The 27,010-nt window shown below is 38.8% G+C and overlaps 1 protein-coding gene across 1 annotated transcript in view; it reads left to right on the top strand.

The window, feature by feature from the left end:
* DDI2 (DNA-damage inducible 1 homolog 2 (S. cerevisiae)) overlaps positions 1 to 27,010 on the top strand; it is a 40,306-nt gene that overhangs the window by 6,442 nt on the left and 6,854 nt on the right. The window contains exons 2-7 of the mRNA XM_006883624.1: positions 2,288 to 2,417; positions 6,025 to 6,261; positions 8,116 to 8,242; positions 11,582 to 11,709; positions 14,128 to 14,256; positions 25,721 to 25,824. Coding sequence (XP_006883686.1) covers positions 2,288 to 2,417; positions 6,025 to 6,261; positions 8,116 to 8,242; positions 11,582 to 11,709; positions 14,128 to 14,256; positions 25,721 to 25,824 — 855 coding nt within the window. The remainder of the gene's footprint in view (positions 1 to 2,287; positions 2,418 to 6,024; positions 6,262 to 8,115; positions 8,243 to 11,581; positions 11,710 to 14,127; positions 14,257 to 25,720; positions 25,825 to 27,010) is intronic.

Below are 27,010 nucleotides of genomic sequence, written 5' to 3'. Positions count from 1 at the left end.
ATTAAGTGCTTTACCCACGTTGCCACCAGAACTCCTTAGTTATGTTTACCATGCTGCCAAGTGGGTGCCAACTCATAGTCCCCCTCTGTCAGGTTTCTGAGGTTGTAAATCTTTGTGGAAGGAGACTACCCATCTTTCTCTTACAGAGCAGCTGGCGAATCCGACCTTTGGGTTAGCAGCCGATAACATTACATGCTACACCACCAGAACTCTTTACTTAGGTATCAGCCATTGCTTCGAAGGTGGACTTAACTTGTAGCTGACCCAACAGTGAGTTTTCAGAGGTTGTTAATCACACAGGAAGAGATTGCCCATCTTTCTCCCTTGGAGCAGCTAGTGGATTTGAACCAAATGCCTTTGGTTTGGCAGTGCAACCCCTTATCTACTAGGCTACTAGACCTGAGCCAACCTTACTGTCTCCAACATACCTACCACCATTACCCCAAGTCACTGAGTCAATCCAGCTCATCAGGAATCTTCCCCTCGCACTGTCCCTTCACCCTCCCAAGCATAATGTCCCTGTCCCTCCTTGCAGCATGCCCAAAGTATGTCAGATGGAGTTTCAGAAGTCTTGCCTCCAAGGAGCAGCCTGGTTTCACTGTCTCCAGAACGAACCTGTTCTCCTAGCAGTCCATGGTATATTTATTAGTCATCTCCAGCACCACAGGTCAAAGGCATCAGTTTTCCTTCTATCATCGCTAGTGTAGAACTCATAAAATATAATTGAACGTACAAGCTCAGCAAATCAATTTTTTTCCCTCTCCTCTTAGAAGGATTCCGTTTTGGAGGCAGCTAAATTTAGCTTCCTGTTACCTTTGTTCCTCAAGTCAACACAATTTCAAAACCACTTCTTTATCAGTTTAAATGCCGTATCTTCAGGTTCTTTGCCAGGCACCTTTCTACAAGAGCTCTGAGGAGACATTGTAGTATGATTGTGTAGCAGAAAGTGTTGGCACAACTGTAATGAGTACCTAACCCCAGCTTCTTGTTTGACAAATAGGAAATGTGAGGCCTGGCCCAGTTGAATGGCAGGTCTCAAGTCAGTGACTTATTGACAGAACCAGGACAGAACTTAGGTTCCTCAGCGTATAACCCAGTGTTCTGTAGACTGAATAGAAACTTGAAAAGAAGACTTTTTAAAGCATGAGTTCGGTTCCACATGCCCCACTGGAAGACATGAGGATTCAGGGTGCGCTATATGTACCTTGATAGTAAAGTCGTAGCATGTCTTGTGTGTGTCTTCTCTGTAATCCATTGTTTCATGGATTTTAGGCTGTAGATTTTTCTTCCACTTTTTACTGTGTTGTGAAAGCATTTTAATTAGGAATTCATCCTTGACCCTTTAAGCATTGTAAACTGGTTTTTTTCTGAGGTTTTTCGATTTATTTTTTCCTCATAAACATAAGAATGATAAAACTTTAGGAATGATAAAAAAGACTACAAGAAGGCTGTATTTGAAAAACCTTTTAGACCTGCTCATGTCCACATAGTTTAAAAGTTACACATTATTTACTAGTACTGTAGATACCCAGAGTAAATTGTTTCTATTTCCCTCCCTGCTCAAAATTAAGCCTAAAATTATATTCTTTTTTTTAAAAAATAAAATTATATTCTTAACCTGCATGGATTTGTTCATCTTTTAATTCAACAAATACTCAGGGCATTTATTATGTAGCACATCATGTTCTGGACACTTGAGAGGTGAAGAAACAAAAATCCTTACCCTCAGGGGAGCTCTGGTGGCCTAGTGGCAAGGAGCTGCAACTACAATCCCAGAGGTGCACGGTTCGAATCCACCAGATGCTCTGCCGGGGAAGGAGGGACAATCTCCTCCTGTACCAGTCAGATCTGATTTGATGGTACACTCACACAAAAATAATAAAATAAAATAAAAAAAAGTCCTTACCCTTGAGTATCATTTAATGTTACAGAAAGACAAAGAAGCAAATAAATATTTTAGGTGAGAAGAATAATTTTGAAGGCGAGCACTTTTGGTATGAGGTGAACTTAGAAAGGAAGGAGGCCAGTACAAAATGAACATAGGGACTAGGAAGGACTGAGTTTTATTGTAGGTGTGATGGGAAATCTTGGAAGGGCTTTGAATAGGCAGTAACAATATGTGATCTAAGGGAAAGACTGTGTCATCTTGGCTTCCTAGGCTGAGCCTATGCTGTGCCCCCCCAAAAAGAACATGGAAAAAATGAGAGTGAAGGACTGTGGTCTTTCTGCTTTATCCCAAGTTCTTTCACAGTGCTTTTTGCTGTTAATCAACTCTCTCTTGTTGCAGATTGTCTATGCTGAAAGACCTCTTACAGACAACCACAGATCACTGGCTTCTTATGGCTTGAAAGATGGTGACGTTGTGATTTTACGACAGAAGGAGAGTGCAGACCCTCGACCTCCAGTGCAGTTCCCAAGTAAGCGATCTCATGATGGTTCAGCATCCACTAACATAAGCATCAGGAGTCTGTCTTGTGGTTGGTGCACGCAGTTAAGCACTGAGCTATACATGGAAAGGCTGGTGGCTTCAAACCTACATAGAGTACCTTGAAAGACAGGCCTGACAGTCTGCTTCTACAAGGTCAAAGCAAATGTGAAGCACACTTCTACTATAAGTGTAATACATGGGTTGGCCATGACTTTTAATCAACTTGTTAGCAGCTGGTTAACTCAAGTTTTAGAAGGTAACATGAGTTCTGAGAATAATGCGGGTAAGACCTTTAAAACGTAACAAGTTTTTGTTATAGGTTAGCTTTTTTGTTGTTTTCAATGAAGATTATTTAGTGATCTTTATTGTTGGGAAAGAGAGTGTACTTATGTTTCTGATTCCTTGTCTGCCTTCTGCTACTTTATGTCTGGCCTTTGGGCCAGCCCTGGAGGGACTTGCAGCCACATTTCATGTCATCTCCTAACTGCTATAAGGGAAGAGGTCTTTCTTTATAGTATTTTTTCTTCTAAATCATTAATAAGTGAAACTCAAATTTGAAATGATGTCTCCAAACATATAAAGCTGATCAATAAAACACTGACATAAAAGCTTAATGCTTTGTTCATTGTACTGAGCTTTGTTAACAAATAAAGCTGCTGAACTACCAGTATTGGTATTTTCCTGACCAGCTATGTTAATCACACAATGCCTCCATATGGAATGGGTGTCTATAGTCTGTCCTTGAACCAGCGTGTGTACTTGCATGTGTGGCACTTTTATTTGAAGAGTAAGTTCATTAGCTTTCTTCAGGTGCTAAGAGGGATTCATGGACCGTAAAAAAGTGTGTAAATTCTTAATGTGGATCTGAAGAAATGGGTTGTTCGGTTCCTGTCCCATCCGTGTGTCGTCGTCGTCCCCCCCATTCTTTAAACAGTGTAAGTGTATGGTAACAGATGATAGGTGTCTAGGTGATGACAAACTTCAGTTTATAACACAATGCTTCCATTCAGCTTGAAACTGGAGCCGTAAGAGACCATGATGCACTGTCCTTACTAGATATGGATACATTAATCCCTTGGTGCTACTGTTGTTGAATGTTAGACAAAGTAGTAGCTAAAATATGCCATTATGTAGCTAACAAAATCTTCCATGATTTCATTTTGTGAGTGTCTTCGTTCTTGAGATTCACTGTTGGTTTGTATTGTCCAATTTGGACAAGAGAGCCAGTAGATAGGGTAGGGGAGAACTTGGTCTATAAAGCTAAACAAATTTTTAAAAATTATGCTGACTTTTCAGATAATGTGTGACCGATGAAGATACAGTTTCTCAAACTGCAGGGGTGGCATGCCCATTGACGTTTTATCGTTTGTCTGTAAACAGGACAGCCTAGGACAGCCCGTGTGACAGTTCTTTGGTCATGTAGGATCACCACAAGTTTGAACTGACTTAATGCATTCAATAGTAATAACAGCGTAGATTAACTGTCTCAGAGAGACCTTGCCATTCATTTCACCTTTCCACTGGTTAGGTAGCTTTTGCTATTTTGACGTTTAGTTGAAAAGAGTGACCGACCAACCCCATGCTATGAGGCAGCTGTTATGTTTGAGTTTCTGTTTGAAATTTGCAAGGCTGCAGAAGAGCCCAGGCTTGCTAAGGAGCACCCCAGCCATCCAATAGTTTGAAGTTGGAGAAATGTGGACTCACTCAGGCCCCACTCCTCCTCGTTCGGACCCTTCTTGTTTGCTTCCTTTCTCCCTTCATGAATAAAATTTTCTAAATTTGCAGATTTATTGAGATAAAAGTCATGTTGTACCGTTCAGCGATTTAAAGAGTACAATTCAGTGTGTCCTCACAGTCAATTTTTGAACATTTTCCTCACCCCAAAAGAGAATTTCTCACCTCTCAAACCCCTAATCCCATCGCCACTCTAGGAAACCACTAAATCTATTTTCCTTTTGCCAATTCTGAGTAATTTCTATAAATGAAATCATACAGTTCATGGTTCCTGGGTACTAACACTTAGTTGGTCTCAAAGTTTGAGGGGCATTTACCATCACACACTGCCTTTGAAATGGTGGTGGTGTTAGCTGCTATGGTCAGGTGGTGACTGTGCAAGAGATACACTGGCCAGAAATTGAAATTGGATCTCCCATGTGGAAGGCGAGAATTCTACCTCTGAACTACCAGTGACTTTTGTAATACAATGTTTTAAAGGGACAAAACTCCTTTTCTTTTACTATGGCAAAAGTTTTTTCATCACTCCTTATAGAAGCTTAATAACTTCTAAGCAACGAATTACCCTTCTTTGTGTCTCTCACTTCTTTCCTCTAAGGTCAGCCCCAACATGGTATAGAACCTGAGAGTTGTAGCATCTAATCTTGTTACAGTTTTTCATACAGTCAACACTGAGAGCTTTTGAAAGTCCCTTTTCCTGCATCTGTTTTTCTCTCCTGTAAAATGATGACATGCAGCTAGCTTTCCAGGGGCCTCGGAAGAGTTAGCATTAGTGCACAGATGAAAGCATAAGTTTAAAGCATTATTAGAACCTCACCAAACCAGTTCACACAACTTACACTTAGCCTCTGTGTTGTTACTTGGGGATATAGTATTCTGTAGCCAAAGTGTCAAAACATTCTCAAGAATCACATTGGGTTTAAGTTCATAAGTAAAGTTAAGAGTTTAAGTAAGTTCTAGAATATTTTCTAAGCTCAAAATTTGAGATTACTATACCTCTCCAAATTACTGAGGAGCAGTGATACTAGTCTGAGGGCTAAGGTACGCCTGATTCAGACCATGATCTTTTCAATCACTTACTATACTACTGCAAGCTGGGCAATGAGTATGACAGAAGACGGCTTAGTATCTTTGAATTGTGGTGATCTAGAAGAATACTGAATAGCCCATGGGCTGCCAAAAGAACAATAGCTCTATCTTGGAGAAGATGCAGCCAGAGTGCTCTTTGGAGGCAAGGATGATGAACCATCATCTCACATACTTTGGACACTTTGCTAGGAGAGGGATATCATGTTTGAAAAGGTGAAGGGATGGCAGAGGAGAGGAAGACCCTTAACCCGATTACTTAACAGTGACTGCAGCGGTGGGCCTGAGTTCCAGAGATTGAAGTTGGCTGTGTAAAGGATAGAGTTTAGATCTGTGATTAATAGGGTTGCTGTGAGTTGTGCTGAACTTCATGGCACCTAACAACAACAATACTGTTTAGGGAGTTCTCATCACTTAATGATAAGGAGTTGTGATGCAAAACCCAGAGGGATGCAGTTCAAATCCTCCAACTTCTCAACAGGAGTAAGAGGGGCAATTTTCTCCTGTGCGATTTACTGCTTCTGAAAACCCACTGGAGGGGGTAAGCTATGCGTCTGTTCTGGTTCAGTGGTACATAACAACAACAGTTGTTTTCCCATGCTTCCTTCTTTAGTATTCTAAGTCAGCATGAGAATGGTGGTAAGAAAGGCCAAGAGGTGAATGCTTGCTACTGTTTACCAACATAGAGTCTTATAGGAACAATTTTCCTGTTTCTTTTAAATGTTTGCTTTTGTGGAGTTAGTTGGTGTAAACTTTGAATTGATTTTCCCCAACAGATTTACCCCGAATAGACTTCAGTAGTATAGCTGTGCCCGGCACGTCAGGCTCCCGGCAGCGCCCGTCACCAGCAGCGCAACAGCCCCACTCATCTCCTGGAGAAATAGCTTCATCTCCTCAGGGCTTGGACAATCCAGCCTTGCTCCGAGACATGTTGCTGGCCAATCCCCATGAGCTGTCCTTACTGAAGGAACGCAATCCTCCCCTAGCAGATGCTCTGCTCAGTGGAGATCTTGGTAAGCTTATAAATGTGGAAAGCTGTCACACTGAACTGTGGGAAAGTAGTAATGTCACAGCAGATGTGGAGAGACTGGTACAGTCAGCCATTGTGTCACATTCTGAGAGATGTATTAATCTCTAATTAATGTCAAAGGCCAGGTTAACTGATGTTGACCATAGAGTTATAGAATTGTCACCCCTATCTAGCCATGCCCCTTCATCCTCTAATCTTCTGTAATTGTTTTAGTAGCACACAGCCCAGCCAATAATGACCTGGACAGTTCTGTTTGCTTCTCAGTTGAATCACACACCACTTAGACATTTGAAACCAGTTGAAATATTTCAGTTGCTGGGAACAGATCCAAGTATTACCAGCCTTCATGACAAAATATAATTTATTCTGCAACTCAGGTTTTGTGGTATTACAGAAACTGTACCAGTAATTTGTATCAAGAGATAGACGTATTTATGTAGTTCTTTCAATAAACAAACACAGGTTGGTTTGGTGTGGTTTTTTTTTATCTTTATGAATAAAAAGAGCCCTTGTGACATAGTATTTTGTGGTGGACTGCTAATTTAAAAGATTGATGGTTCTAATCCACCAGCTACCCCCTGGGAGAAAGATACAAAGTTTCTTCTTAAAAAGATTTTTCTTCTTGTAAGGATTTATTTTAGAGTACCCAAATGGAGTTTTGCTATGAATGGAATCAATACAGCATCAGTGAACTTGGTTTTAGATGTTTTTATGAATAAATTTTTTCTATAAATTACTCTTTAACTCTTGTTTATGTAGCTGTACTGATTAAATTTTACAGCATAATTGACATTTAATAACTCTTGAATTGCCCATTTTAGAAAATTTTAGTAGTATCTATGTATAGAGATAATATACAAATTCTCACTATAGAATCATCCCAATCAAAATGTAGAACATTTTTATCACTCCAGAAAGTTCCATTGCATTTCTTTGTCAAGTTCACTCGTCCTCATAGACCACCCCTATTCTGACAATCACTGTCGATTAGTTTTGCAATTTTTTAACTTCTATAAATGGCATCACTGTGTATTCTTATGTCATGCTTCTTTTAACTAAGGTGTTTTTTAGATTTTTTAGATTCATCTGTGCTTCATATGACAATTATCATGGTTTCTTTTAATTTCTTATGTCAGCCTATGTGGTTGCTCAAAAATGCATTGATGATACATTTAGTTTACACACTCAAATATATGACCTTTTTAAAAACATCAAAATAAAGATTCTTCTTTTAACATAGCTAGGAGTATTATCTGCTTACTAATTTTTCTGCTTAATTTCTGTCAGTAAAATATAGATAGGCTAACAGTCTTTTGCATTTCATTTACTTGGCTTGAGTGTATTATAAAGAAAGCTGGAAGAGAAAGGTTTTCTTGTTAGATAATAGGACAGTGAGAGCAGTGGTAAGGGGAGGAATAGGAAACATTGATTTACATCCCTTGCATCTCGACTCGTTGTTTGAGAACTTGTTTAATGTGTGAACATACTAATAAAGAATTAGAATACTGTAGTACTGGGGAAATGGTTAATCATAGGGTTGCACAATTTGATGAGGGTAGAGAGGAGTGTGGAAAGGAAATGGGGTAAATGCAGTGTAAAAAACAATGTATACAAACTTTTTTTTTTTTAAATTATTTTGACTGGTACAGGAGGAGATTGCCCCTCCTTCTCCAGCAAAGCATCTGGTGGATTTGAACCTCTTGGATTGCAGTGCAGCTTCTTGCCACTAGGCCACCAGAGCACCCTCAAACTTTTTAAGTAAACTAAAAATTTTATTTACATTAAAAAAAAAATACAGTAGTACTTAGACCCCATTCCCACCCCTTTATTTTCACAGAGAAATTTTCTAGGGTTTTGGTGGAGCAGCAGCAAGACCGAGCCCGGAGAGAGCAAGAAAGGATTCGTCTTTTTTCTTCTGACCCTTTTGATCTTGAAGCTCAGGCAAAAATAGAAGAAGATATAAGGTAAGGACACCTTCACCTGAAGAGCAAGCGTCTGGGTTTTCCAGGCTACGATGATAACCGCATCTTTAACATACTGCTTCCCTGCTTTGCAGTTGAGATAGTAATTTTACTCTTTCAGGTTATTCCTTCTTCCATTGTACTCACATTTCTATGAAAAATTACATAAGTGTAAGTACCTAGCTTAATGACTGTTCTTCCAGAATTTGAATAAGAAAAGAGAGAGCACCATTAAAGCAGCTTCAGGTAGAATGGAAGCCTGAATCTGTTGAGACCACTAAGCTGGCTTTGTAGAATGATTGCTTCCCTTAGAAAGATTTAATCAAGATAGTCTTGATTAAATTCAGGACTGAACATGGCTGAAAACCAACCATAATATTTTAGGTCCACATCTATGTCTCTTTTCCTTCTGCGATTCTTGTGCTGGCCCCATTGGAAAAAATGACTGCCAGGCCTTTTCAGCTCCAGTTTCTACAATGCCGTCCTCGTCACCTGGGGCTGCATTAAAATTGGTGGAGAAGCTATTTAAAGTTTCAAGTCATTAAGATGCCTGTGCTTTACCTCCAAATGTGATGAATCAGGGTCTCCAGGCTTGGGGCCTCAGCAAATAACATGGCACCGATGTCAGCCTTGTTTGCTCTATCAGTCTCAGACAAGATCGTGTTCAGTGACCCCCGTCTACCGCAGGTCCATTTTTGTTGCTAATTGTGAATAAATGTATAGGAAGATCATAACCATGACGGCACTAATTTAACTTAAGTAGCCTTTTAGGATCTGTGTCATCATCTATAATGAAATCTATCATATTCCATTATCTACTTGGGAAGCCAAATAGTCATTTTCCTCCTTATTTTTCTGATTGTTTTTAAAATTAGAGAAATGTAAATCATATACCAGAATTGACAGCCTTCAGCCACTCTCTCATGCTCCTGTTGATTAGATGTTTCCATTAATTGTATCAGGTGCACCTTTGAGAAACTAGGAACGTTTTTGTGCTCACTGAAGTGGATCTACATTATAGGTAGAAGGAAGAATGGACCTGTTTTTCAGTAATTGTTGTTGAGTGATAGTGGAAGCACTTGGGGTTGTGCTAGGGATAGTAACCAAACCAGAAGAACACAAGTGAAACGGAGCCTATCTATATTGCTCATATTTCTTCCCAGAAATGGAGAAAATAAATCCAAAACCTTTTGCCCCTTAAACTGTGTACCTACAGAGCCTAGTATAGTCTTAAACTGGTGTTCTTTCAGAGGATTTTTGCTGCAGCTTATTTTCAATGGGGTCAGTGCAAGATTGGAGCTACATAACTGATTTAGATTATTTCTGAATTTCAACCTGTGGCGTTGGAAGAAAGATGTGTAATTATATCACGTGGTCATCACATTTCTTTTTTGCTATACTCATGAGTGAAGACACAAAAACACATTTGCCCAACTAAATCCAGTGATTTCAACTATAACCTAAGAAATCTAATGCTTTGTTATAGAACAACTGGTAAAGCTGTCAGTTTAATGGAACTAGAATATTAACAGAAAGAGCAGGCCCTATAGTTGAGAACAGGATTTGTTAACTTTTCCCAGAGCGGGCCAGATTGTAAAGTTTTTATGCCTTGGGAGTCGTATGATTTTTTTTTTTTTTAGTCAGATGATCTCTTCTTGCTGGTGTTCAACTCTGCTGTTATGCAAAAGCAATTGTAAACATAAGTAAATAAATGAGTGCAACTGTGTTCTCATAAAATTTCATTTACACAAGTAATGTAGATGTCCTCTTTTGCAGTGTAGTATGTCCACACATTGAAGAGCTTTAGAGGTGTGTAGTGCTGGTTTTGTTACACTGCTAACCAAATGGTCGGTGGTTGGAATCCCATCAGCTGATCTGGAGAGAGGGGGACACTCTCCTTCTGTACAAATGGGGAAAATTTGGAAGCTGATGGAGAGTTGTAATGACAAGAGGTGTTCTGTTCTGTTGATCAGTTTTCAGGCTGATTGTCTGGCCCCTACTTCAGTTTCCATGTTCCACTTATTAGTGCTAATGGCACTTCATCTTTGGCAGTATTTGATAGTTAAAAGAAGCTTGCAAATGGAGTAAGCTAGAACACCTTTTTTAATATGCTTCTTCTGGTCATGTAAGAATTAGATTATGCTGAAGATACTATTTGACAGATGAACTATGATATGTATATGTGTTTTATATATGGATTGTATGTAAGGTGCTTTGCTAGGAATTATCTTCCTTTTACAGAGTAGAAAACCCAGTCTCGGAGATTAGGCAGCAAGTGCATTTGACATAAAAACTGTTAAATATTAATCATAAAGGCACAGCTGCTTTTGTTTATCTTGTGTTCCCCACACTGTTCTAAAAGTTTTACAAGTACTATCCTAGTACATTCACAGAAAAACCAGGTGTGATTGTGATAAAGTGAAGCACAAAGGTTACATGATTTGCCAAAAGTCATACATCCAGAAAGTGGAGTCAAGGTTCAAGTCTTAACTTTGACTTTTGCAAGGGCCCACGTACCTTATGGGTACATTAAGAACTCTCTTCACATTACAGTTTTATTGTGATTTCAGTAGACACAGGCAGTAACAGCATCTGTATGTTATGTTTGCAAACTATTCTTAACACACTGAACTTAGATAATGCACACAGATACCCCATAAGCCTGCAGTTGAAACTGGAGCCTACAAGGTACTTGAAATACCAGCAATATAATATCCATCATCACAGCAACAGTCAAGTATTCTCATAAGTGCAGGGTCATCTATGGTGGGAAGGTTTCAGTAGAACTTCCAGACTAAAACAGACTGAGTACAATGGCCTGTCGATATATTTCCAAAAAACTTGGCCTGTGGTAATAATAGAACATTGTCTAATGACACAGTGCTGCAATAGTGAGCTCAAATATTGTGAAAATAGTACAGGACCAGGTAACATTTCATCCTGTTGTACATAAGGTCGCTAGGAGTCAGAATTGATTCACAGTTACCTGACAACTACTATTGGAGCATTCATGAAATTCTCTAACATCCTACAGAATTAAAAGGGCTATGACTCTGACTTTCTAGAATTTTTCTTTTCCTGTTTCTGAGCTTAAAAAGTGAGTATAATTGTTTTACCTGAGGATAATTTATATGTCTTTAGACTCCACCCCCCCCAAACTATTTTTCTTGCTTCTGTCATCCTAGTGAATTGCTTGTTTTAGAATATAGCACCAGTTTCCATATCTAGGACTCAGCTACTGTAAATTAGACACAAAATATATATGGAAACATGTTTTAATGTGATTTTTTTCAAACCGTTTTCTTCATGAAAATAATGCTTTCAGGACTTTGTTTATTACAGGCAGCAGAATATTGAGGAAAACATGACCATAGCTATGGAAGAGGCTCCAGAAAGTTTTGGCCAAGTGGTGATGCTCTATATTAACTGCAAAGTGAATGGACATCCTGTGAAAGCCTTTGTTGACTCAGGTAACTTCTCTGTCTTCTGTGTCTCCATCCAGCATTCTGTTCCAACAAAGAAGGGGACGCTGGGTGCTCTTTAAGGATAGCAGTGGCCTGTTGCACTGCTCAAGGCCTCAGAATTATTGTTTCACTGGCCAGTCTTTTCTTGTTTGTAATAGACTTATATCTTTCATCATCGTGTTTGTGACCAGCTTTGTATTTTGTAATGTCCATCCTTTATCTTCTCAATTCACCTTATTTAGCATTGTGAATTTTTAGGATATCTTGATAAAAATTGGGAGTTAAAAGTTCTAGGGATAGGAATTCTAAGAAGGGACTGTATAGAGTAAAGCTCAGCCAAATCTTTCAGCTGCTGTGCGTGCTAGGAGCTGTAAGAAACACAATCATAGGTGGATGTGGCTCTTGCCCTTGAAGAGCTTAACATCCACGTAAGGAGAAAGCTCCCCCACTGGAGGATTTTGATAGTCCCTGCACTCACTGAACCCTCCTCTCTTATTGGCAGCTCTTTTTACTAAGAGCAGACAATGCAATGCTACATGAGGTGTGGTAGATGTAACTATGTGCTCTCGTGTCTGTTAATTCTGGGTACTTTATTTGAGACTGAAAGATAATAGTCTAGACTAAAAAAAAAAGTCTTGTTATTTCTACTCTTTTTTTCCCTCCACTTTTTCATCCTGTTAATGCTCCCGAAGAAGTAACTGTAATGAAGTGCTGTATGCAGAGCCTGGTGCAGAGTGCCTGGGGGCCAGATAGTCTAAGTCTTAGGACTTACTCATTCTTAGGGCAAATGAGAGAAAAGCACATGAGACCCTGATTCAGCATTCACTATTATTAAATCCTTACTTTGTGCCAGGCATCAGGCTAAGTGCTTAATGTGTATCATTTCTTTCTATTTCAATTAATCTTCAGAACATCTCGGTGAGATACATTTTATTTACAGATGAAGAAATTTAGGCGTAGAAAAATGTCTTTTCCAGGTATACAAAGTTTGACTGACAGACTTTGGATCCAGCCTCAGATCTGCTTGATGACAGAACTCGTAACTGTGGTGCAGAAAATTAGATGAGGTTTGGATAAATACTTTGATGGGCATGTTCAGGAGTGACTTTACAGAACAGAGAACTTTTCAGCTATCTCCATGGGTAGAGGCTCTGCAAAGGCAAGGGGCCTTTCCCTTCCTGGAGTCAGTTATATCAATAACTTACGTGGATTTGAGTTAGAGAAGGAGAGCAATGTAAATTACCTAAAAAGTAACATGAATAGAAAATATTGGAGTTAAAGAAGAGGAGAGCTCACAATGAAAAAGTGGTCAGTCAGGTCATTAACTGAGGCTTTAAATCATAGGTGAGGTTAGATAAAGAGCTGGGGAGGATGGTCTTGGCAGGAGAGAGATGGCTATGTCAGGGAGAAAGGAGCAGACTTCTGCTGAAGTAGGTTTAGAGTAGGTAGAATGCACAGCTAGAAATAAATAGTGGGGCCAGGAACAGGCGAGATCTGAAACTTTGACCATCACGTTTGAAACTAACTTTATTAAGAGTGGAAATCATTGAGGATTTTTTGAGCAGATATTAAAATAACTGGAAGAAAGTACCATTTTAGGAAGACCAAAGGCAGGGACAGATCTGGAGAGTTCTTTGCTCTTAAAAATCATTTTTTTTAATACCATGGAGTAGTTTGGAAGCTAGGAAAATAGTATCCTAAAAATTTAAAACAAAAGTAATTTGATAAAATGCTCAGTGAAAATTGCAGAATAGAAACTAGTGCTTAATTTAGTATCTTTCTAGAGACATGGGTTCTAGTAATCTAGTTGTAAGGATTTGTGCTCCCAACTCAAAGTCCAGTATCCCCTCAATGAAAGTCAAGTAGTCTCATGTGATTTAGTCACTGAAATCCTGCTCAAGAAGGATTAGTGTGATGATTCAGTTCCAACTTGATGGCACATAACAATGCCTAAAAATGTAGTAGTCAAGGGAACTCTGGTGGCCTAGTGACAAGAAGCTACACTGCAATCCCAGAGATAAGTGGTTCAAATCCACCAGATGCTCTGCTGGAGAAGGAGGGGCAATCTCCTCCTTACCAGTCAGATCCAATTTGATGGTACTCAAACAAACAAAAATAAAATTTAAAAAAAACTCAAAAACTTAGTGGTCATTGTGTTTTAGTGTGGTCTTTTCCAGATAGTGTCCTTCCTACTACTGGTAGAGTTTTACAGTATCATTTTTAAGTCACAGCAAAATCATCCATACCTCTATATTAAGTTTCTCCGCTAAATTTGAGATCCCAATATGGAATAGAAGATTGCATTAATTGGGGCAATAACCAGCTAAGCAAAAATAATTTCAAACTGAGAGAAGTCTTGGGTTATATTTGACTTTTAAATCTTACCATAAATTTTGGTTTTGTGATTTTCCTCTTCCTCTCTAGGTGCCCAAATGACTATTATGAGTCAAGCGTGTGCGGAAAGGTGTAATATAATGAGGCTGGTGGACCGTCGGTGGGCAGGAATTGCCAAAGGAGTGGGCACCCAGAAGATTATTGGGAGGGTACATCTAGGTGAGTGAAATGCACTGAGAGCTCATGTATTTTGGTAGGGAGAAGATTATCGGGAGGGTATATCTAGGTGAGTGAAATGCACTGAGAGCTCATGTATTTTGGTAGGGAGAAGATTATCGGGAGGGTATATCTAGGTGAGTGAAGTGCACTGGGAGCTCATGTATTTTGGTAGGGTAGTGGGAGTAGGAGTGCATGCATTTGACCCATTTAATCAAATTTCTTGAAATATATCCTATATCAGTCATACTTTTATGTATTTTAGCTAGTTACAAAAAACATTGGCCCATTATGCATGTCCATTTCTGCTCCTAGGGCATCAGTCCCTTTTCTTTTCTTCTTTATCTTTTTTTTTGGTTGTTGTGTACCATCTAATCAGATCCGACTGGGACAGGAGGAGATTGCCCCTCCTTCTCTAGCTGAGCATTTGGTGGATTCGAACTGCGCACCTTCAGGATTATAGCACAGCGTATGGGCACTAGGCCACCAGAGCTCCCTGGCATCAATCCCTTTTTCAGATGATTTCTTTTTTGTGGTATTTTGTTTGGTTTTGTCATTTGGTTTTTGTTATTCATCATACTTCTCTAATGGTATAACTCTCTTAAACTAATTGAGTGTGCTGTGTATTTTGTCCTATTGATGACATTTCTTCCAGTACCTCCTTTCTCCCCTAACCTAGGCTTGTGGTTCACAGCTGTCATTTAAAATCTCTCCTGACCAAGTCCTGAGGATTCCTTTCACCTTACTTTTTTTTTTTCTTTTTTCTGTAAATAGTGTATAAACTGGGTATTGGGAGGTGAGGGGGTTATCATATTTTCCCCCATTGAACATTTTCTTTTCTTCCCCACCCTCTTTTATTTTGGATTATTTTCCTTTTGTTTTGCTCATGTTACTTGAGCACATCCTCCAGTAACTTCCTGAAAAAGGTACATAGCAGTAAATTGAGAACTTACTACAGAACATCCTTTTCCCCTGTTATACCACCAGTCTGTAGGTTTGTGTTGGAAATCATTTTCCTTTTTTCAACTTGGCAGCATTCACAACAATGTCTGGTGCTGTAGAGAAGCTAGATCCCAGCCTGATTCTTGATCCTTTCTACTAAAAGTGTCTGGCAGCTTGCCTGGTCATTTTGTGACTCCAGTGTTTGGAAGTTTCATACTGACTCATTTCATTGACATCTCGTCTACTATCCTGTGTAACTGGTAAAACTAATACCCCTCATTTCTGGAGCCTCCTATTGAGTTGCTCTGATAATGACTACCTCCCCACTAGACTGTTATTTGGTAGAATAATCTCATAACCTGTATTTATCCTTTCATTTTTATTAGTTTTAGTTTCTTTAGATTTTGTTCTCTTTTGTGTTTCTTGCAAGCTTTCCTCAATTTTGTATTCCTACTTTTCTGTTACACATTTTATATATTTGTCTATTGTTTTAGATATTCTCCTGAAATTTCTGATGTCTTTGGTATTTGCTCATATTAAAGAGTACGATGACAGAAGACTTTTCACGTGGGTGGGCAGTGTGCCATTGTTGTCTTCACAGTAGGGTGATTTAGAGTTGGGAGAAAGAAAAAGACCTTAATGTCTGTACGCTTTCACTTAATTTCATTAAGGTTTTCTTTGGGTCTGTCTGTCCCCACAACCTCTTCCATTAAGAGTGTCTTTGAGAGTAAACCTCCAGTCTACTTCTGAGGTGAAGGGATCAGTCACTTAGCCAAGAAGAGCCAAGAAGGACTTTGAACCAGTCATCTGCTCCAGGCTCACCCCTTTAGAGATCTTTGATTGATTTGGGTTGCTTCCTGTCATCTGCTTTCTAGTTCCAAGATATTATTGCTATTGTCTTATTTTTGGGCTTCTGGATTATTCCCTTAAAACACCATTGTTGTCATTTCTTTGGGGTAAATGCAGATGGATGCCTATGTTTAGTCTTTCTTTTACTACTCACTATACAGCTCTGGTTCCTTAATGGGTAGAGTTGCTGTGCCAATCCAAAAGTAGGTGGTTCTGATACACCAGCTACTCTTCAGGAGAAAGATAGGCTATCTCTTCCTATATAATTTACAGCCTCTGAAAACCTGCTTATGATCATGTATGAATTCATTCCAGTTCAGTGGTGGTGAGTTGAGTTTGTTGAGTAGAGAATTTGAAGAAGCTCTGGTGACAATGGTTAATGAGTACGTGGTAGTCCCTCATAGGAGACACATGTGGCAGTTTTCTCTGGCCTACAGTCACCGTGAATCATAATGGACTCTGTAAGAGATCCAAAACACCCCTCATTACTGTCGAGTCAATCCATTTTCAAACCAGTTTTTAGGAGTCTGTAAATTACACAGGAAATTGCCCATCTTTCTCCCTCACAGCAACCAGCTAGGTGCTATCTTTTGTCAGCAGCACTGCTTTCTATGGCGATGGGTTGTGGTGGTGGTTGTTGCTAGGTACTGCTGAGTGAACTGCAGCTCATACGACCCTATAAACAACAGATCTGAACCTTGCCCTATCCTGTGCCATCCCCGTGGTCTCTCACGTGCCCAAGCCCATGCTTACAATAACAGGGTCGGTCCATCTCACTGTCTTTGAAAAGTATACATATAAGAAACAAAAGTACAAGATCCTTCTGGTATAAAGCAAACACTGTTAGTGTGTGAGCATCTCTCTCCTTCTTGTCTTTACACCTGTGTCTGTTTTCATGTAAAAAGTGATCATTTGATAGATTTTTAAACTCAAGGTAAAGGTAGCAGTCACATGTTTCTCATGTCTCAGTAACTTTAATAAATATTATTTTAGCAAATGTGTTTAACAGTCAACTTTTGAGAATATTATTTTCACCAGTATGTTGTTATAACATGTCAGTGAGTGCATTTCTGTATACATTTTTGCTTAGTTGAGATTCCTTTACAAGTTAAATTCATGAGTAAAAAGTTGGGATGCTGTAATAAAAAAACCAAACCCACTGCCATTGAGTCAGTGCTGATTGGTGACAGACTTTCATTCACCCACTCCACCCCCAGTCGGATTTCTGAGGTTATGAATCGTAATGAGAGGTCTTTGCCCATCTTTCTCTTATGGAGCAGATAGTGAATTTGAACCGCTGACCTTTCTATGCCACCAGGGTTCCTTATGATTGTTTTAAGGCTTTTTCTCTGACTGACTTGCACCAGTTATTTCCAGTATTCAGTGGCTGTTTGTCTTATGGCATCCTTATTTTATCAGAGTATTGCTAGTCTTCCCTTCTTTAATTTTAAGTTCAAAAGTCAATTCTTATTGTTTTAAGTTACTTGTATTGTAAATGATTGTGGTGTTTTTTTTTCTATAATTATATTTTATTAATTTTCATAAACATTTACAGAGATTTTGGGCTTCCACTCATTCATTGTTGCACTAATGATTGTGTTTTTTGTACCTATTTCCCTTTATTCTCTTAAAATTTTTTGGTAATTTATTTGTCTTATTTATTAAGGCCTTTGTGCTTTTTCTGTTGATTATATAGTTTTGGGGAGGGTGAAACCAAGTTTCTCCTTGGAGGGTAGGATTTTGAACCTCTATCTCACGTATTTTGGGCACATGACCAGGAGAGACCTGTCCTTGGAGAAAGACATCATGCTTGGAAGGATGGAGAGACAGTGCGAGAGGAAGACCCTGCAAGAGATGGGTTAATAACAGTGGGCAGTGGGGGTTGGTGTGTCAGATTCAGTGAGACTGACTCAGGACAGGGCAGGATTCAGAGCTGCTGTACATGGGTCACTAAGGGTCACAGGCAACTTGTTGGCGCATAACAACAACAATTATATAATAAAAATTAAAAAATGATCATTTCATTACCTTTAATATATTTTCAGAATAGCACTTTGAGCACTGTACTACAAACTTGTTGCTTCAGAGACTGATTTCTCATACTTCTTGTAAAGTGGCAAGTTAACTACAGCTCATAACAACACTGTGGACAACAAAATCTAAACTTTGCCCATTCCTGTACCACCTCAAAATCTCTGCTAAGTTCAAGCACATTATTACACTAGGTCTATACGTTCCCTTGAAAGTCTTTCTCTTTTCCACCTTTCTCAGCATGATGTCTTTTTTCCAAGGACTGGCCTCTCTTGACAACACACCCAAAGTATGTGCCAGGCAATTTGACTGCCCTTGCCTCTAAGGTTGCACTTCTTCCAACACAGACTTGTACACCAAAAGCCAGAGACCTTGAGTCTTCTTACTCACTGTCCAGCTTTGAAGTGGAAGTGAAAATACCTTGACTTAGATCAGGTACTGACATCCTTGTTCATAGCACTTTGGAGAAGTCCTTAACAGCACATTTTCCCAATACACTTGTTTTTAAATGCAAACCCTTGTACGTTCCAGTGCAAGTCACTTGATTTCTTGACTGCTGCTACCGTGGATATTGGTTATGGATCCCAGTAAAATTAAAACCCTGGCAACTTCAGTCTTTATCTGTCATGATATTGTCAGTTGAACCAGTAGTGAGGATTTTTATATTCTTGATTTTGAGAGGTATTTCATATTGAAGGCTATATTGTAGTCTTGGATTTTCTACAAGCAAAATTGTGTCATTTGCATAACACAGGTTGTTGTTGAGTATTCTTCAATCCTGATGCCACAATCTTAGTCATATGGTCCAGCTTCTCAAGTTACTTGATTAACATACATACTGAATTGGTACAGAGGAGAGTTAACACCCCTACTACACACCTTTCCTGATTTTAAACCATGCAGTGCTCTCTTTTTCTGTTTGGGCAACTGCTTCTTGGTTATGTGTAGGTTTCACTTGAGCTCATTTAAGTATTCTGAGATTCGCAGTTCTTCTCAGTGGTAGCTGTAATTTCTTAGATCCATACACAGTCAGATAGATGCCTTTGCATGGTCTAGTTGTTAAGTGCAATGGAGTCGAGTATGACTAATAGCGACCCTATGAAAAAAAATCTGGACCCTGTTCTTTAACTATCATCGTTTCTCTTATGTCCATAGAGTTCCAAAGGCATGTTGTTTAGGAAGTAGATGCTAATCCTGCTTCCAAGCCTTTCTTAATCTGGGAGCTCTGCCAAACCCTGTCCACCATAGCCGTTATGGCATTTGACACACCAGTGGCACAACGTTCAGCAACTCAGCAACCCCAAGTTACCTCAGTACAGCAGACTGACAGACCAGTGCTTTACCGCTTGAAATAGTCTAGAAAACACTAGTAAACATCTTGTATTAATCTCATTTCAGCCAAGATCCACCTGACCTCAGACAGTGGTGCCCCTTGTACCATGGCCTCTTCTGAATCCAGCTTTAATTTCTGATAGTTCTCTGTTGATATATGGTTCCAGCAGTTTTATAATAATCTTCAGTAAGATGTTACTTATGTGTGATGCTAGTGATACTGTTTGATATTTTCTGTACTCTGTTGAATCATCTTTTTTTTTTTTAATGGGAAATAGGAATCTCTTTTAGTCACTTGGCCAGGTAGCAAGTTCTTGATGAAGAGCTAGGGCTGCATTTGTTTTTTGAAACAAATAGATGCAGTTTGTCTTGCATTTATTCGTGGGGGCTTATTTTTTGCCAATGCCTTTAGTGCTGCTTGATTGTCGTCTTTTATTAGCATTGACTTTTGATCATATGCTTCTCCCTGAAATGGCTCATTGTCCACCAGTTCTTTTTGGTACAGCAATTCTGTATATTCCTTCCATCTTCTTTTGATAGTTCCTGCATTTCAAGGTTTCCCCTGTAGAATCAGTATTTCAGCTCAAGGCTTGAGTATGTTCTACTCTTTTGGTTTTTCTAACTCTAGCTCTTTTCATATTAAACTATTTTATTTTGTCTTCTTAAGCTTCCCTTTGAAAGCTTCTTCTCTTTGACACTTCAGCATTTCTTCGCTTTGTTTTGCCCTCTCTCTACGCTTGTGAAAGTTTCAGGGTCTCTTCTGACATCCAGTTTTTACTTTTCCCCTCTCATTGTAATGACCTTTTGCTTTCTTCATGGGTGATACTTGTTATTATCTTTTAAAAATACAGGGTTTTTTTTTTATTTCTTATTAATTGTTGGTGGGAGTATAAGTGGTCCAACCACTATGGAAGGCTTTATAGCGCTTTCTCAAAAAGTTGCAAATAGAAATACCGTTTGACCCAGCAATTCCACTACTGGGAATATATCCAGAAAAAACCATAGTTGCCATCCAAACAGATACATACACACCTATGTTTATTTCAGCTTTGTTCACAATAGCAAAGAGTTGGAAACAACCCAAGTGCCCATCAACAAATGAATGGATAGAGAAGCTGTGGTATATTCACACATGGAATACTATGCCTCATGAAATATTACACAAAAATGGGGTGACCCTGGAGGGTATTATGTTGAGTGAAATATCTAACTCCAAAAAAGACAAATACGGCATAATGCCACTGTAAGATACATTTTTTTAGATTTTAAATATAAATTTTTAAAAAGTAAAATTTTTATTTATACTGGTTTACTTAACAAAGATTATATACATTGTTTTTCACACAAGTGGATAATACTCTTGATACCATCTCATAACTCTTCATGTCTTTGATCTTTACTATTCAGTGCATCAAATATATTCTTGAGATGATTTTTAAACCCAGTTGGAATAGACTGAAAATAATATTTTGGTTCTCATGAACTTGTTTTAATTTTCATCAGCCTCAGCTTGAACTTGGGCTAAAGTAATTAAGAAAAGGATTTGTGATTAATAAATCTTTGCACATAACAGAGTTCCATCATTCATTCTCCAGTTTCATTTCTGTCACCTAATCCTATTCTTTACAACTGCCCTTTCTTCTTTGTTGACTGGAATGCAAAAGTCGGGCACAGTTATTTTTAATGCATCTTGATTGCATTAATCAGTTTTAGGCTACCAAAATTGATAGAAAAAAAGAAGAAAAAATTGGTAGAAGTCTTCAGTTCTCATTGTATTAAGTGAGGCAGTAATAGCAGCAGACAAAACAATATCTGTCCTTTGTTGATGGACAAGTGGTACCATTCTGCAAGTTTGCAAATGAGAGAATTATACCATCGATTGGGAGACTTAATATATTAAAGATGGTAATTCTCATATGGTCTACAGAGCTGATATAGCATCAAAATCCAAGCTGAGTTGAGGATTTTGGGGGGGACATTCTTGTGAGACATGATGTGAAATCACATATTTGAAATACCACTGCATATCACTTGATATCTTTCAGATATCAAGAAGACTCATGCTTATGTAAAAGTAGCTGTCTTCCTGAGTCGTAGGTAAAGCCTTTGGAAATGACACTAAGTCGTTTGGTTATCCTTATGATGTGTGTGTTTATATACTGCAGCTCAGTAAGAAAGATAATCTGAAAATTTGTAGAAATACTTAAACTGTATAGTTAATAAACATATTTTTAGAAGTTGAATTCATTCCTAATCAAGGAGATAGAAATTCATCTCATATAAGCAAACATTTTAAAATAAGAAAAGGTGAAAATGGAGAAGAGTGGTAATTTATGCAGTTGGTAGTTATTGTCCACTCAATTCCAGCTAGCAGCATCACCGTATCCAGCAGAATGAAACACCACCTGGTCTTACACGATCCTCACAGTCATTGTTACAGCAGCCACCACGGTAATCCACATCATGGCAAGTCTGTCTCTCTTTGAGTAACCATGTACTTTACCAAGCGTGATGTTCTGCTCCAGGTGCTGATCCTTCCTAGCAACATGTCCAAAGGATGTGAGGTGAAGACTCCATCCTTGCTTCTATGGTGCTTTCTGGCTGTACTTCTCAGGCAGATTTGTTTGTTCTTGGCAGTCGTGGAACATTGTATTTATTCATCATAGCATCATAAGTCAAAAGGCATAAGTTGTTTTTAGTCGTCATTATTCTTTATCCAGCTTTCTCATGCATATGAGGTATTTGAAAATAACATGACTTTAGTCAGGCACACCTTAGTCCTCAAGACATCTTTGCTTTTAATACTTTTATGAGTATTAATAAATACTTTTTTACCCCTTTAGGTTGCAGTTTTATTAATGGTAATGTTACATTGATAATTATGTTAAAATTAATAGATTTCATATTTTAAAAAACTAATGCGTTAATGGTTGGCTACCCAGTGCGGACAGAGAGTGGGGTGGAGCTCCCCGATTAAAACAAGCTTGGAAGGAGGAATGGCACCCACTTCCATAACAGCTTGCCTCCAGAAACCCTATGAAGGTGGAGAGAGGATGAGAGACACCCAAGCATTGAGGACTCCTTCGTAGGGTCGCTATGAGTCGCTTGCGACTCGGCACTTAAAAACAACAATAGGATGTGATGGCTACTTATATATTATACATAATGGCCAGCGTTTAGAATCCTGAGGGCCATTTTAAACTTGCTCCTTCTTTTTTTTTTAAACATTTTTTTAAATGAATTTTTTTTTTTTTTTTGGATTTAAATGAATTTTAATGACAGTTTACAGACTTAGGGTTTTCAGTCATTCATTGTTGCACGTTTCTCCCCACCTACCCACCCCCAATTCACTCTTCTTCTTGTAAAGAAAATTCAAAACTCTTTCATTGTTATGCAATCCTTCCCCTCCAAGGCCACTCCATTATATAGCCTTCACGAAAGAGTCTTTTTTAGTAGATTTGCCTAATTAATATGTTCTTTGATTTTTTAAAAAATTTTCTTTTATACTGGTTTACATACAAAGTTTGTAAAGTTCATATACATTGTTTTCATACTGTACCTCTCCCCTTTCTCTTACCAGTCTCTCCCTTCACCCATCAAATTGTGTGACCCTGTGTTTAGCAGTCCCTCCTTGGATCCTCGTACATGCTCTACAATAATGATCTTATACAGTATTTGTTGTTATGAGACTAAGTTCACTTAGCTTACTGCTCTCCAGTCTCTCCCATGATAGGTCATAATTTACGAAGTCATTGCTCCTGAGTGCTACACATTGTATTGTATGAATGTACCATCATTTCTCAATCCAGTCCATTGTGGTTGGATATTTGGGCTGTTTCCACGTTCTTCTGTTAGCAGTGGTAAAGTTTAACAGGGCATCAAGTAATAAATGTTGGAGAAGATGTGGCAAGATAGGAACTCTTACACATTGTTAGTGGGATTGTAAAATGGTACAACCGCTGTGGACGGCAGTTTGGCGTTTCCTCAAAAAGCTAGACAGAGAAATTCCATATGGCCCGGCTATTCCACTGCTTGGAATATACCCTGAGAAAATGAAAACTGAGGCACAGAGACTTGTACACCAGTGTTCATAGCAGCATCAGTCACCATATCAAGAACATGTTCTTTGATTTCTTGACTAATGCTTCCATGTAAGTTGCGATTGTGGATCCAAATAAAGTGAAATTCTTGACAGCTTCAGTCATTCCTCCTCTTATGATACTGCTCTCATGCAGTGCTGTAAACATTTCAGCAGTCAGTTACCTTCATCCTGCAAAGTTGAACATTATACATGATCCCCTATGATTCCACTTCCTGTAGTACATTTTAGAGAAATTAATATGGCATATCAGGAGACCAGGATGCTTGTGGTAATAATGCTTGTAATAAAACTAGAAGTAACCCAAAAATCCAGTTGTAGTATAATGGACAAGTCAGTCATGTGTTAGACATCAAGGATGATTTAAAGTAAAAGATGGTTTCAAGTGTGTGCATATGTAAGGCTGGATTCCAAATTTTATTTTACTCTAAGAAAGAAGTTATAGTTCAGAAACATTAAACAAATTTGTTGTTTCAAAATACGTACACATCTGGGCAAAATTTCCTTTATTTTACTCTAAGAAAGACGTTATAGTTCAGAAACATTAAAACAAATTTGTTGTTTCAAAATACATACAATACTGGGCAAAATTTCCTTAACATCTGAGTGGTAGAGGGAAGGTACAAAATGACTGCAATCAGTAGTGTGTACAGAGGAATAGGAAATCAGTTTGTTTCTTAAACCTGAACAATTTATTCACAGATGCTTATTTTATTAGGCTTTAAGCTGTATATAGGTACTCACTCTTTGTAGGATATACTTAAAATGAGAGTATTTGACAAAGAGACAAGGTAAGAGTCTAAAGGCAAACACAGGCCTTGAGATTGTCCCTGTGTTAACAAATAGTAATTTGATTATAACAAGCAATAATCAAGTCTTCTTTTTAAAGTTAATATTAAAGGTTCAAAGTGAATAGATTTCATTTTCTCTTTTAGAAAATCTTTTCTGTAAGGGTATAGAAATGATTGTTATTAAGTGCCATCAAAGTGAGTATTTCTCCTAGCCTGTGAACAACATATCTGAACCTTGCTCTATGCTGTGCCAACCTCACCATGTCTGATGTTTGAGCCCATTGTTAAAAGTGTTGTCAGTCCACCTCCCTGAGGGTCTTCCTCTTTCAGTGACCATCCACCTTTCCAAACATGATGTCTTTTTCCAAGGACTGGCCCCTCCTAGCACCATGCCCAAAATGAGACAAAGCTTTGCCATTCTCCCCTCTAAGGAGCACTTTGGTTACACTTTCTCCTAGACATACTTGTTTATTCTCTTGTCAATCCATGGGATAGTCAGAGCGCTTCTCCAGCACTTAAGTGTTTAACATAATTGTGTCTTATTATAGAGGCCCTTGAAAGCAGATTTTTCCCAGTGCAACAAACACTTGCTTGCCTCTTCATCTAGGTATAAGTTTCACTTGAGCACAATTAAGTGCTCTGAGATTCTCATTCTTCCCAGTGTTAGCCACCATTTGTTAGATGCCTTTGCATTGTCAATAAAATTCAGACACACACTGTTCTGGTGTTCTCTGCTTTCAGCCAACAACCATCTGACTACAAAAGTTATATCCCTGGTGCCACACCCATTCTAAACCCAGATTGAACTTCAGAAGTTCTCTATCATTGTACAGTCCTAGCATTTATGGATAATCTTCAAGATTTTACTTGCATGTGATGTTAATGATATTGTTCAATAATTTTCACATTCTCTTGGATCTCTCTTCTTGAGAATGGGAACAGATAAGGATCTCCTGCAGCCAGTTGGCCAGGTAGATGTCTTCCAAATTTCCTAGCATAGACTGCTAAGCACGTCCAGGGCTGCATCTGTCTGCTCAGACATGTTGTGTCCCATCAGTTCCAGGGGACTTATTTTTTTGCTGATGGCTTCAGTGAAGCAGGCGTTAGGTTGTTGTGGTTTCTTTCCATTTAGCCTGGTTTTCCTTCTAGTTGAGCATGTGTCCTAATGGCACCATGTATTAGTCCCGGCATTCTTGATGGTTCTACCAGATCTAGTTTCTGAGCTGGTTCCTGCATGAGCTTTTAAATTAACCATTATGTTAACTGGATTTTGATAGTTTTGTACCTGTTGGCATGCTTTTCCTTGACTTGGACTGATTGAAAGAAGTAAGTTAAGACACAGAATGGTAACTTTCCAGAACCAGGCTGGGTGAGATTCTTGTAACAGAGATCAGTAACCTCTTTTTTTCTTTATGTGCTTTAGCTCAGGTTCAGATCGAAGGGGACTTCCTGGCATGTTCATTCTCTATACTAGAGGAGCAGCCCATGGACATGCTTCTGGGATTGGATATGCTTAAGCGACATCAGGTAATTGAAGGCCTTCAATTTCTTTTTGCATCTGTTTTCTATGTGTTTGGTTATTTTGCATCTTTTCTGTTGGGTATATATGTTGCCTGGAAGCAGGAGCAGCATCCACTTCCGAAATGGCTTGTCTCCGGAAACTCTATGTACGAACAGTGCTCAGGCTGTTCATAGGATCGCTATGAGTCGTCTACGACTTGACGGCATCAAACAACAACAACATATGTGTTGCAGAACTAGAACCATGACTTGACACCTGGAAAAAGACTTAGTTGATGATGATGTTATTCAAGTATTATAATTATGCATTAGTAGAAACAGAATCTGGATTTGTGCATTCGGTGAATTTATTATATCTTATCTATTCTGAGATTGGTATGGGCATTTTGGTTCCTTTATGTGATTTTAAAAGCCTCACTAGGTGTTGAGTAGAATTTGTATGGATTTGCAGGCAGAATGATGATTTTACAGCATGTGTAAATTTAGTAAATCCTCTGTAATCCTTATATGCTAGGCAGAGTATTGGGGAAAGAGACCTTCCAGATTAAGGGAGATGGTCTTCTGATGTAGGAGTGAAAAGGTCAGTTATTTTAGAGTGTATCCATTCTCAGCCTTCTCTTCTGAATTGTTCTGTGAGCATCAACTCATTGGCCCCTAAATTCCTATTTAATCTTTGGAGTTGCTATTTCCGTTTGATCCCTAAAAGATAGATCTAAAAAGAGCCTGTTGTTGTTGTTGAGGACCATACAGTCAGAACCAACCCACAGCTGACCCTCTGGCGGGTTTTTCGAGGCAGTTAATCACACAGGAGGAGACTGCCCATCCTTCTCCTGTGGAGCAGCTGGCGGCCTCAAACTGTGCCTTTGAGATTGCAGTGCAGTACCGGAGCTCCCTAATAAAAGATGCAGAGTTTTAATATATAAGTTGTACTTTGGCATAGTGGCAAAAAAGCTGTGCTGCAATCCTGAAGGCATGCGGTTCGATTCCACCAGCTGCTCCGCAGGAGGATGGGCAACCTCCTCCCGTGCTATTAATCTGCTTCTGAAAACCTGCTTGTTCAGAGAGTCATCAGTGGATAGGTGGGTTCTGACTCAACTGAACGTAGCAACTTTGTAGAAGTAAAATGCTAAACTGTATAAATAGTACTGTTTCAATTTTACAATATAAGTAATTTGTATGTTTCTTAAAGATG

Source organism: Elephantulus edwardii, unplaced genomic scaffold (assembly GCF_000299155.1).
Source record: "Elephantulus edwardii isolate Elephantulus edwardi_28Jun2011 unplaced genomic scaffold, EleEdw1.0 scaffold00028, whole genome shotgun sequence".
NCBI classification, from domain to species: Eukaryota; Metazoa; Chordata; class Mammalia; order Macroscelidea; family Macroscelididae; genus Elephantulus; species Elephantulus edwardii.
This window is presented reverse-complemented; position numbering and strand designations above follow the sequence as displayed.